Source organism: Macaca nemestrina, chromosome 11, assembly GCF_043159975.1.
Source record: "Macaca nemestrina isolate mMacNem1 chromosome 11, mMacNem.hap1, whole genome shotgun sequence".
Lineage (NCBI taxonomy): Eukaryota > Metazoa > Chordata > Mammalia > Primates > Cercopithecidae > Macaca > Macaca nemestrina.
The window spans coordinates 62,434,260-62,447,558 of NC_092135.1; the positions used below are offsets into that span (position 1 = coordinate 62,434,260).

General features: G+C 36.8%; 1 protein-coding gene across 2 annotated transcripts in view; it reads right to left on the reverse strand.

The window, feature by feature from the left end:
- The window catches only part of LOC105483372 (growth factor receptor bound protein 14), a 128,371-nt gene that overhangs the window by 32,438 nt on the left and 82,634 nt on the right, over nt 1-13,299 (reverse strand). For both annotated transcript variants that reach the window (XM_071072864.1, XM_071072865.1), the window contains 2 exons: nt 2,126-2,247; nt 116-190 (listed from right to left, as the gene is read on the reverse strand). In XM_071072864.1, the coding sequence (XP_070928965.1) occupies nt 116-190; nt 2,126-2,247 (197 nt within the window). The remainder of the gene's footprint in view (nt 1-115; nt 191-2,125; nt 2,248-13,299) is intronic.

The following is a 13,299-nucleotide window of genomic DNA, read 5'->3' on the forward strand; positions in this document are numbered from 1 at the left end:
AATATTAATAATAATTCAAAGCATAACTTTTCAAAATCTGGGCATATTAAAAAAGGACTTTAAAGTTTTCCTTCATTATGCTATTATTTATATATTTTAGTAAAAATATATTTACCTGCAAAATCTGTGTGGGGGATATTTCACCATTGGTTTCAGTTGCAAAAGATACCATATGCTCTGGAAAAAAATACTGTCAAAAAGACACAGTAAATTACCACAAAATTCGTGCTAGAAAAGATTCAATGATGACCAATATAGTAATCAAAAGCAAAAGTTCTTTAAACTGGTGTGACTAAAATTCACCCAAAGTGCTTTTGAAAAGGTCCGTCCTTAGACTCTACTCATAGGTACCTTAATGAGAATGTCTGGAGTTGGGCGCAAAGATTAGCAAATGCCCCCACAAAATGCAGATGTGGGTGGATTCAGATATCCGGAGTTATAAAACACTGTCCTGAAGTCGACAATGTGCTTGCTCCCACATCTTCCTCCTGAGTCCTGCAACCAGTCTATCAGGTACAAAAGGACTATCCATTCCATTTTACAAAGATAAGGCTCATAGAAGTACAGAGTTGAGAGTATGCCCAAGGTCATAGCCCACAACACAGTGGAGGTCAGGACTTAAACTGAGCTGGGGAGCTAAAAGTCTAGTTCTTGCTACCTACCATTTTTCCAAACTTTTTAATCATAAAATTTACCCAGGGCAGTTGTTTAAAATAGGAATTCCCAGGCCTCATTCCTGGAGTTTCTGATTCAGTAGGTCCAGGCAAGTCCTGGATTCTGTGTTTTTAACAAGCACTCTCCCCTCGGTAAATTTTATGATTAGACAAGTTTGGGAAAATATATTCTACTATATTTCCTCTAGGACAGGGTTTTTCAACAGCAGTTCTACTAACATTTTGATCTAATAACTCTGTGTTGAGGGGGCTTTCCTGCATATTATAGACGTTTAGAGTATTCCTATCCTCTGCTCACTAGCAGTCCTCCTCCCCACCACCAGTTGTGACAACCAAAACTGTGTCCAGACATTGTCAAACCACCCCCCAGTTAAGAACCACTGCAATAGGTCTACAAAACAAATGTCTAGCCTTGTTTAAATAAAAAAAGTAAAATAAAAAACAAGCATTGAACAGTATTTCTTTAAATACATCTTTTTAAATTCTTGATTTTAATAAAGACTCACAGCAAGAAAACACTTTCCCTTCACATTTGAATTTATTTAATTTTTATTATGACTAATTTTCTTTGCCAAAGATCATCCCATTATGTTTCTATTAATAGGTTAAGATAAAAGAGAACGTGAGAGGTCTTTCAGGGTTTGAAAATATTCTATTATGGTATGTATCATATATTTTTCATAAAGAATCGTTTCAATCCAATTATCATCCAAAACTTAGTGTAAAAATATGCTTCAGCTTCAGAGACAAAAACAATTTAAAATAATGAGCCCAGAGGCTATTCTGACTTTTCTAGATCCCCAGTCTTCATTAGAATGTGACATACATTTATTTTCTTTTAAAGAGAACTACAATGAAAGTAGTATTTACTAGATAATGCACTGGTCTTTATCTCCTTTCTACTTAGTTAAAAAATCACTGCACTGGAAACAAAATAATTTGGAACAGCAAGATTCATGTCAATCTTAATTTCTGGCTAAGTTATAATACTCTCAACAATCATTAGTCTGCTTTTACTTTAGAAAGTCTATTTAAATTTCCCAAATTCTGTAGAAAGTGATAAAGTATAATATTTTGCTTAACACTTGTTCTTAATCTGTTTGAGAACCTATAAAAATTCATTTTCCACATCAAATGTATAATTGTTTCCTTTTCACAAAAGGCAAAATTAGGTTTCCTAATACTTTTAAATTAAATAAACCAAATTCATCTCAATTCAGACTTTACCAATAGGGCTTCAAAAAGCTTTACAACTGTGTATCTGAACTACTGTGATTATTGTTCACTAATCATTGTTAGCATGAGAAATGTGGGTATAATTTTAAAGGACCAGAGCCTTCATCTACAATTTACCAAATAGGACTGTATTTTATTTATAGTGACTATCTCCTTTGCATAAAATTTAACTGATTCATTTATTTTCCATAACGATTAATGGGGATTTCACTTACCATTGGGTTTTTAAAGAACTCATATTTGGCATAATTTTTTCTAAAGTATAGCTTGTTTTCTTCTTCTATCCCCCAGTTGGATAGCACTTCAATCACCAGTTCATGGTCTTCTATTGTTCTTTCTGTAAAGAATGTTTCAACGAGTATGTTGACAGATAGACAAATATACATATACACACACACACACACACACACAGACACAGGCAAACATATAAAATGTATTACGCGTCTTTATTAAACATAGCAGATTTCAACTTAATTATGAAATAGCCAGATTGATAAAATTTCTCCTCGATATTCAATTTACTAATGTTCATTTTTATAACAAAGCAGACTGTTGTCTAAAAAGAAAACATGTATAAAATATCATAATGTACTCTTTGTTATCTCAATTTCCTTTTCTTACTGTGTAAATAATATAAGCTTGATAACAAATCTGCATGAAGTATATGGGAGCTACTTTTTTCTCCAACTTACCATGGTGCCAAAATTAAAATATTTATTTCAAGGTTGAACAATTCACTTCATTAAGAGATGAAGAATTTTGACAGGTTCATGTGCATTTAAGACTGTCCAGACTAATCTGGATAGCTGAGAAAAATTAAAATAAATGCTTTAAAAGGAAAATTTTAATACAAGTAGATATAGGTATTTTTTTTAAGAAGCCCAATTCCTTGGGGCACTTTATTATTTCAAAGCTAATACTCAGGAAAATATATTTTGTAATAACAATGAATAATTAAGAAGGGTGAGAAGGCACTTGGCAGAAAAGGCACTTAAATGAAGTAAGCAAAGGCAGTTGTAAAGAGGTGAATATAGCATGCAAAATTCCTATTTTTATAAGACACTGTGAGGATGTTGACAGTAGTATTATTCATAATAGCCCCAAACTTGAAACTACCCGAATGCCCACTGATATGAGAATGAATAAGTAAATTGTGTAAAAGCACACAGTGAAAATATACTACAACAACCCACAACAGTATAGATACATATTGCATTTCCTGAACACAATATTTAATTAAATAATCCAGACACAGATAACGCATACTGCATGATTCTACTTACATAAAGTTCAAAATAGCAAAATTAATCTGTAGTGCTAGAAAGGGTTTTGGAGATATTAAGTAAGTAGAGGGCATGAAGCGAATCACCGGGGTGAGTATAACACTGTTTCTTGATCTTGGGGTTGGTTACTCTGGTATATGCAATATCTGAGAGTTCACTGAGTTGTGCACACTTGGTTTGTACACTTTTCTTAATGTATGCTATACTTCAATAAAAGGCGGAGAAAAGAAAAGAAACTGGAAATTACCAATGCAAAACAGGAAATGGAGAACAACCAAATAAGGAATATGGAAATTCTCTGCTGTTTTATTGTTTCTAGGATGTTTTTAAAAAGTATTTATGCCTCAGAAATTCAACATTCAGTAGTGATTTGTGACCTACAACACCCAAACTCTTGAAAGTAATATCATTCTTAAATAGACATTTATTCATCCAAAAGGAAGTTCTCGTAAGAGTGTTCAATGAATATGGATGAGTTTAAGCTAAGTGTATATCAACACTTGGGGTTCTATTACTAACTCTGATTGCTCCTTTCCTATCCCATTGACTGGCTCCACTAGCTCCTTCTCCTCTATATCAGTCCCTGGTTCAACTCCTTTCTTTCTCCCCCTATAAACAAATCCATTCTCACCTCTTCTATCATCTCATTTGTTAGGTTTTCTGAAGTGAAATCTCTGACTATAATTGTTCTCACCCATGCTCCTGTCCTAACTGCTATACGGTCCACCACCTCAAATACAGTGTGTCTGAAACCAAAGTCAAAATATGACACATAAAATGACCATAGGATCCAGCAATTCCACTTCTGGCTGTTTACTCAAAAGAAGTGAAAGCAGGGACTCGAACAGAAATTTGTATACCAATGTTCATAGCAGCATCATTCGCAATAGCCAAAAGGTGAAAACCTAAAGTCCATGTCCATGAACAATGAATAGATAACAAATGTGGTATATGCAGTACATACAATGGAATATTCAGCTTTAAAAAGGAATGTAATTCTGACACATGCTACAACATAGATGAACCTTGAAGCTATTATGCTAAGAGAAATAAGACAAATACAAAAGAACAAGTGCTGTATGATTCCACTTATACAAAGTACCTATAATAGTGAAATTCATAGAGACAGAAAATAGAATGGGGGTTGCCAGGGGCTGGAGAGAGTAGGGAATGAGCAGTTATCATTTAATTGATGCAGAGTTCCAGTATGAGAAAATTAAAATATTTTAGAGATTGATGGCCAGTCATGATGGTTGCACAACAATATTCAACAATGTGAATTCATATAATGCCACTGAACTGTACAAATACAAAATTTTAAATGGTACCAAAAAACTTTTTAAATTTAAAAATGAAACAAAGTCATCTACATTTTTCCCTTTCAAATGGCTTTTTCTTCCTAAATTATCCTATCTCCATTACTGTCATTTTTACCACACTCTCTCAAAAAAGGTAGAACTACAGCTCACCTTTGCAACTTTCTCTACCTCTACTCCAATATCCTCTACTCATGAAATTCTCTGATTGCAGGGATTCTTCCTCTGGGTGTCTCTCACACAACTAACAACCCCCACACCAGGTCCTACTGTCACCATTTCAATTTAGACCTTTGCCTTTTCTTGTTCAGCCTAACTAATCTTCAAACCTCTCCTTTCTCATTCTTCTAATCTAACATGGACACTGATAGCATAGCACACCTCCTAAAACATGTGTATGAATGTGAACCCTGCCCAAAAAGCTTGTCTGCTTCTGCTTGTTATAGACAAATTCATATAGTCTGGCAGTCAGCTATAACTTAGTCATTTGTTCATCCATTCGACAAATATTTGCTGAAGGTCCACAGTATGTCAAACACTCATCTTAGGGTGAAAAATTTTGTAGTGGAGAAGATAGTAACAAAATAACTGCCCTCATGAAGCTTTCATTCTAATGGGAATACGTGGATAATAAATATAATGTGAATCATAAAAAGTGGTGGTCTTAGTCCATTTTTTGTTGCTATCAAGAAATACTGAGGTTGGGTGATTTATACAGAAAAGGGGTTTATTTGGCTCATGGCTATACAGGAAGCATGGTAGCAGCACTTGCTTCTGGTGAGGACTCAGGAAGCCTACAATCATGCAGGAAGGTGAAGGGGGAGCAGGTGTGTCACATGGCAAGAGACAGCAATAGACATGCCAGGCTCTTGGACAACCAGTTTTTGTGTGAACGAATAGAGTGAGAACTCACTCATTACCACAAGGATGGCACCAAGTCATTCACGAGGGATCTGCCTTCATGACCCAAACACCTCCCACTAGACCTACCTCCAACACTGGAGATCTCATTTCAACAGGAAATTTGGAGGGGCAAATATTTAAACCATAATAGTGGTGACAAACCTTACAGGGAAAAATAGAGCAGGGAAGAGAGAGAAAGTGCTGAAGACACAGGGGATAGGAACCCATTTCCAACAGCTTGTCAAGAAGGCCTCATTGAGAAGACAATGTTTAAACAGAGACCTAAAGGAGAAGAGGACAGGAGCCAAGCAGATAAAGAGGAGGAGTAAGAAAAAAAGCCCTTGAGGTGAGAGAAAGGCTGGTATGTTTGAAATACAGCCAGGAGGTTAGTGTGGCTAACGCTAAATGAGGAAAAGGGGTTATCCCAGGAAAAGAAGTTAAGGAAATAATGGTGATGAGATGATGAGTTGTAGAAAGCCCTGCAGTCTATATAGTAAGGATTTGGCTTTTCCTCTGTGTTGGATGGGAAGTCATTTTGAACACAGGAATAACATGAACTAACAAGTTTCAATAGGATCACACTGTGGAGCAGAAACTGATTTTAAAAGGCTGAAAGCACAAAGACCATTTGGTAGGCTATTGGAACTAACCCCAGGAGAGATGATGCAGCTTAGATTAGCATGGTAGCAGTTGATGTGGTTAAAAAAAAAAAATACACAGAATCTTGATCTATTTTGAAGGTAGGGCCAACAGAATTTGCTGACAGATTGGATATGGAGTGAAAAAGTAAGTACTTGAGGAAGACGTCAAGGTTCTCAGCCTTAGCACTTGGAAGGACTGTGTTACCAGCAATAAGCTAGAAAAACTGCAAGACAATCAAACTGGAGGGACATCCAGTGATCACTGAGCTACCAAGTGGGAAGTTGCATTCTTAAAAATCTGTCTGTTGTGTACATGTACCCTAGAACTTAAAGTATTAAAAAAAAAAATCTGTCCTACTTCTGTTTACTTCTCATGTAAACTCAGCTGGTATTTCAAGATTATGAAACACAGGTACACATTATTAAATGCACTACGTGCTAAGCACTGTATCTGTATTCTTTGCAACTGCAGTTGGAGACAATTTCAAGATATCAGTAAAGATGCTTGTTTATTTGCTTTGCCAACCTATGTTTCCTTGGACCCATTACCTTTCTCTACCTCTAAGAAAACACTATGAATTCTGCCCTCATACTACACTATAAAGAAAGGAAAAAATAGCAAAGAGGCATTTTGTTGGTTTTTTGAGCTTCGCAGTAGACTTTATCCATTTTTGACAAATATAATTGTTTAGGAAGAAGCATGCCTAGCCAATCCTCCATTATCACATGTGGGGACCCACCCTCTGGCCTCTGAGAAAGCAGGCAGAGTTAAAGAGTGATTGAAGGAAACTGGTGGAGTGGAGACTGTGAGGCAGCTAGATGGTAACTGGATGGTGTAGGTCCCAAGTGACTCCACATTGTGGGGAAAAGAGAGATCAGACTGTGAAACTGAGGCAATTGCAGGAGTTGCTGATGGCCTTGCAAATCTTAACCCTGTCACTTTGGTTAAGACCATCTGAAGTACTACTATTGTAAATTTCATATTAATCCTTGTGTGCCTGCTCTGTCTGCTGTTAGTCTGCAGGTATACCCAACAGTTCCAAAGAGACAGTGACCATAGAGAACAAGCCATGATGACAATGGTGGTTTTGTTGAAAAGAAAAGGGGGAAATGTGGGGAAAAGAGAGATCAGACTGTTACTGTGTCTATATAGAAAGAAGTAGACATAAGAGAGTCCATTTTGTTCTGTATTTGAGATGCTGTTAATCTGTGACCCTACCCCCAACCCTGTCCTTGCAAGAGACATGTGCTGTGGTGACTCAAGGTTTAATGGATTTGGGGCTGTGCAGGGTGTGTTTTGTTAAACAAGTGCCTGAAGGCAGTATGCCTGTGAAAAGTCATCACCATTCTCTTAATCTCAAGTCCCCAGGGACATGTACACTGCCAAAGGTCGCAGGGACCTCTGCCTAGGAAAGCTAGGTGTAGTCCAAGGTTTATCCCCATGTGATAGTCTGAAATATGGCCTCGTGGGAAGGGAAAGACCTAATCGTCTCCCAGCCTGACACCTGTGGAGGGTCGGTGCTAAGGAGGATTCATATAAGAGGAAAGAAGGCCTCTTGGCAGTTGAGATAGAGAAAAGCATCTGTCTCCTGCCCGTCCCTGGGCAATGGAACATCTCAGTGTAAAACCAGATTGTATGTTCTGTTTACTGAGAAAGGAGAAAGCCGCCTTAGGGCTGAAGGTGGGACATGCTAGCGGCAATGCTGCTCTTTATGGACTAAAAAGGTTTTGGAGATGTTTGCATATGCATATCAAGGCACAGCACTTTTCCTTAAACTTATTCATGTCACAGAGATCTTTATTCATATGTCTTACTGCTGACCTTCTCCCTACAATGATCCTATTATCCTGCCACTTCCCTTTTTCTAAGATGGTAAAGATAATGATCAATAAATACTGAGGGAACTCAGAGACCGGTGCCGGTGTGGGTCCTCTGTATGCTGAGCACCGGTCCCCTGGGCCCACTTTTTCTTTCTCTATACTTTGTCTCTGTGTCTCATTTCTTTTCTCAAGTGTCTGGTTCCACCTAATGAGAAACGCCCACAGGTGTGGAGGGGCAGGCCACCCCTTCACACATCCTGCCTCCTTCCTGAATAGAACCCTCTAAGAGTTGTAAGATTCCAGATAGGTTTAACAGTGGTATGTGGCTCAAAGCCTTAAATAGAAGTCCTTCACCAAGCATGACAGAGAAGCAATAGCTAAGAACAATGTCAAGTCCATAGCATCCCAGTACCGGGCAAGAGTATTGTAGTACCAAGTTCCCAAGAAGAAATATGGAAGGACTAAAGGAAGACTGAACCTAAGGGTCATCATGATTACGCAATAAGCTTAAAAAGCAGGAGTTTCTACAACATGAAGACAACAGTTGGATAAAAGTTAGACAGATATCCCTCTGGGGATTTAAATGTCCCAACAGAGTGCTGGAAGAGTGAAGGTAGGTCTCAACCTTCAACTGAACACATTTTAAATGTGTATGGAACTCATTGATAAAAATTGCATTGATTATTTTCCTCAAGAAGACTAAGAACAATCCAAAGAACAAACAAATAATAGAAGAATAAACTGTTCTTAAGCCAGGTGACTCAGTATTAGAAACTAATTCAAAATACTGTAATGAAGTTACATTTCTGCATGTCTGAGTCTGAGAGCTGTTTTATTATTGTATTTAATTGTTATAATACCTGTAGTAAGCTAAGTAAATGGCCCTAAAGATATCAGGTCCTAATCTCTAGAACCTGTAAATGTTGCCTTATACGGTAAAGCCTTTGCAGATGTCATTAAATTAACGATATTGAAATGGTGAAAATAACCTGGATTAAGGTGGACCCTAAATCCAATCACAAATATCCTTTTAAGAGAGAGGCAGGAGATTTAACACAGACAGAAGAGGAAAAGCAATGTGATCAGGGAAGCAGAGGTTGAAGTGAAATCATCACAAGCCAAGGAAAGCTAGTAGCCAAGAGAAGCTGTAGTGGGCAAGGGATGGAATCTCCCTAAGGTTCTTGCAAAGAATGTGACCCTCCAGAACTGTGAAAGGATACATTTCTAGTTTTTAGGCCACCAAATTTGTAATTTGTTACAGAAGCCTTAGGAAATCAATATAATAATCTAATAAGCAAGTTATAGTTCCATTTTTACAGGTAGAAACAGAGGTTCAGAATAGCGTATGGACCCCCCCCCCTCTGCCCTCTGGGAAAGGAGGCAGAGTTAAAGAGTTATTGAAGGAAACTGGTGGAGTGGAGACTGTGAGGGAGCTAGATGGTAACTGGATGGTGTAGGTCCCAAGTGCCCCCATTTATAGGTCCCAAGTGCCCAGGGTGAATGACAACCACATGTCTGAGCCCAAGTTGATGTTCTTTTCCCTGCACACATTGCTTCAACTTCATGGACGTTCTCACCCAAGGGATATTCCCTATCACCTTTGCTGGATCTATTTATATCCTGCACATTCTGTCTTTATCAACTAAAATTGCTCTTTCATGCTCCTGCCATTCTCTACCTTAGTTGCTTCCAATTCTTTTATTTTGAAAGGTATTCAATAAATATTTGCTAATTAACTGAAAGTAAATCACATTTTAAGTGTACGGGACAAAACAGTAATGGGCAAGATTTCAAATTATGTCAATCTTCACTTTCCATGAAAGTACAAATCATTTGAATTTGGACTGCATCAAAAAAGAAAATAAAACAAAAAAGGTTGAAAAATCAAACTACATTTGAACAGCTACAACAAATGCGTAACTAAAGAACTAAGCAGGTTCAGTGGCTCAATGCCGTAATCCCAGCTACTCAGGAGGCTGAATATAAAAAAAGAACTAGTGTAACATGTATGGTTACTGAGAAGTGGAATCTAGTCAGGGGTTTTGTTGACCACACGCAAATAAAAACCAGAATACCAATCTTGAAAAAATAAAATAAAGGATAAAAGATTTGCAGAAAATGTCACAGAACTATAAAACCAAGTATTTACATAATGCAATTACTAGCACTAGGAAACTAATCTGGTAATCTTAAGAAAATACGTCTTTTAAAAAGCCATCAAGAAACAGAGTATGTGAGAAAGCCAAAGACATACATTCCATTCCTTCAAAAAAGATTTCTAGTACTGTTCTATCAAAAATTCAGATAACATATTAAGGAAGCTAATAAAAGTCAAGAGGATTGAATGCAGCTATAGTTTTTTTACCTTATATACTAGCCTGGTAATGAAGATATAATTTTCTTATTATAGAATCTGATTTTTAGAGATTATATTACATATTCTTTTTAAATGTATATATCACCATCCCAGTTTGGATGCATTGTACCTTCCCCCAACCAATCCCATTATGTTAAAGGATTAATGTTACAATATTCCAAACAACCCCGGGAGGCATAATTGAATATCAGTTCATCACATCTCACATAAAATTAGCATTTCTTTTTTCAATGCAGATATCTGACTAAATACAGGCCCTAGTAGACAGAAAATTCAACAGGAAGATGCAAGATGACTAGATGGATTACTCCGAGAAGAAAATAAAAATGCTGCAAAAGGAGGTGAAATGTTGCTGAAAACCAACTTTCATTTGCCTCAGTCTAGCCAAAAAACGTCATTACCAAGACCTAAGAAAAGGGCAAACAAAACAAAACACTAAACCAAAAGGCCTTATTAAACTTTCTATGGACCTTTCTCCTACCAAGCAAATTTTAACCAACTAAGTAATCCTACTAAGTTATTTATCATATATTTCAAATATCAAAAGGAACAACATTAATTCTACAACTAGGGGTTCTTTGCTGCAATGTTCAAAACCCAGAATGAACTCGGGTACTTTTTGAGTTACCATTTGAGAAATGACCACAGGTAGGAATCACATGAATTCAAAATTATTATTTTAAATACTTTATTTTTAAAACTTCATAAAATCCATCCAAAGTACTATAATAAAACATGTTATTAAAACTTCACAGATACAAATCTATTGAAAATAAAACTTTCTGACTTATTTTTTGGGCACTGGAAAGTAACTTACAATTGTCAACTACCACTCATATGTAGGCAGAAAAATAGGAGGGAAGCCCTCTTAAATTACTTCAACATAGCAATCACGAAGAAGGACAAACAAAGAAAAGCTTCAAAAGCATTTTAAAAGCTTTTTCAAAACAAAAACAAAAATTTCATATTGCCTTAAGTTGTATTTTTTGTTTCTAATAGGTCAGTGAGGTCTTACGGTAATAAAAATAAATATTACCAAATAATGATAACTACATGTAATTCTGTTTTCAAATTTTCAGAAACTCTTTCTTTAAAAAAAGAAAAGGAAAAGAAAAAAGAAGAAGAAAGCAAGAAGTTTCTTCTGAAACTGTTGATTTAACATCAAAGTCTTTTTAAAAACCTCAATCCTCCAAGAATGGAAAGTGCTCACCTGTGACCTTCTGCCTGGATTTCTTTGCTGAATCTACTGCCAAGTACAGCGTGGAGCTCAAATAGAAACCTGAGTCCCTACTCTTCTCTCACTTGATAAGAGAAGAAACAAAAGTGGCTTTTACCTCTAATTCGCTCAGAAAACAATTTTTTGAATACCTTTTTTACAGGAAACTCCAGGAGACAAATGGTCCTTGTACTTCTCTATGCTGGGTAGAAACTACATACATTTTGTCAATCTTATTTTCAGATAAAAATGAACAGTCTCTGGCCAAGCAAAACAAAAACTGGAGAAGCAAAGAATAAAACGCAGCTCACTTTCTAAAAGGTTCCTTAACCTAAGAATACTACTTAATACCAGCAGGATCCCCCAGAAAATTGCCATCAGACACATTCAACTCCCCAAGTGCAATAATAGGAAAATTGTGACACTTCAGCTTGATGGCTATAAAGGCCCTGCAGTTCATTCTTCTGCAAGGGGAAATAGTCTCCAATTAACTCAGACCCAACCATTGCAACTTATATTCAGAGACAGCCTTATTTTTCCACAAAATGTCTGCATATATATGATCTCGAGTTGACTGGGTAAATATCTGAAGAGCTTACAGACAGTTTCCATTAATCTGAAGGTTCTCACAGCATTCTTTAAGGACTCAGAGTAAATTCTATCTGAGCACGGCATGTGATTTCTTTGGCTTCTTTTCCAAGCCTATTCCTTCTATGTACTTTGTAATCCATCCTTTTAATTTTTTGATATAAATGCCTTACAGTTTAGTATGACTTAGTTCAAATCATGTTTATTTGTCTCAGACCCTGGGTTACAAAGATGCATGTGTACAGAGTCCCGGCTCCATGGAATTACTGTCTAATTTTAATAATATGATCACCATTAAAATAGTTGTAGAAAATGTTACAGCAACAAAGAAGATGTGTATTTTGTCCAACTTGGGGCTGCAGAAAGATGTCTGAGCTAAGGCTTTAAAAATCTCTTTCAAAGTTTTAAAAATTGTGTTTATTTCTTTTTTTCTGAGTATTAAAATAATACATTCCATTAAAGAAAATTTTGCAAATACAGATAACTTACAATCACAATACATCTTTGAACCTGTCAATCAGGAATAAGCACCTAACCTTTCAATATATTCCCTTCTTGTCTTTTTCTCTTGCTCTATATGAGTGTATGTGTATATGCTTTTTATAATATTAGAAAACATATATTTATACACTGATTTTATTCAATCATCACCACAATGTTACATTTACCCACATCAGTCTTCAAAGGAAGAATAAAAGCATGATCAAAAGCTGCATAACATTACATCCTTGGATGTACTGTCATTTATAGTATTCTCCTTTTATACTATTAGGTTTTAACTCGTCTAGTTAATTGGTATTGTAAACAATCTACTTTGAACAACCTTGTATCTAAATCTTGTCCACACTGCTTGTTTCTCACACCTACCTATATAGTATGTCCTGTGGAAACATCATCTCCCAGGACACAATTCATCACTAACACTCTTAGTGCCTCCTGCAGCTCTCTGTTGTTTTCAGGATTTGCAATTTCCCCAGGGATGTATGAGTACAGGTGGTGGCAGCAAGCATCCTGATCATCTCAAGGAACAGCCCTGGAGCAGCGGCAGCAGTTTGCGCCCAGCAGCCAGGCATGTGTAAGAGGCGGATGTGTCTCCCGGCCTGCTGTCAGATGGAAAGGGTGACTCTGCTTCACAAGGCTGAGCATGGGATGCCTCCAACTGCTTTTCTCTCCCCACTCTCCCAGGACTGTGGCACTAGGTTACCTATCAGTCAGCTTGGACAGCTGAGAGTTTTCATCTTTAT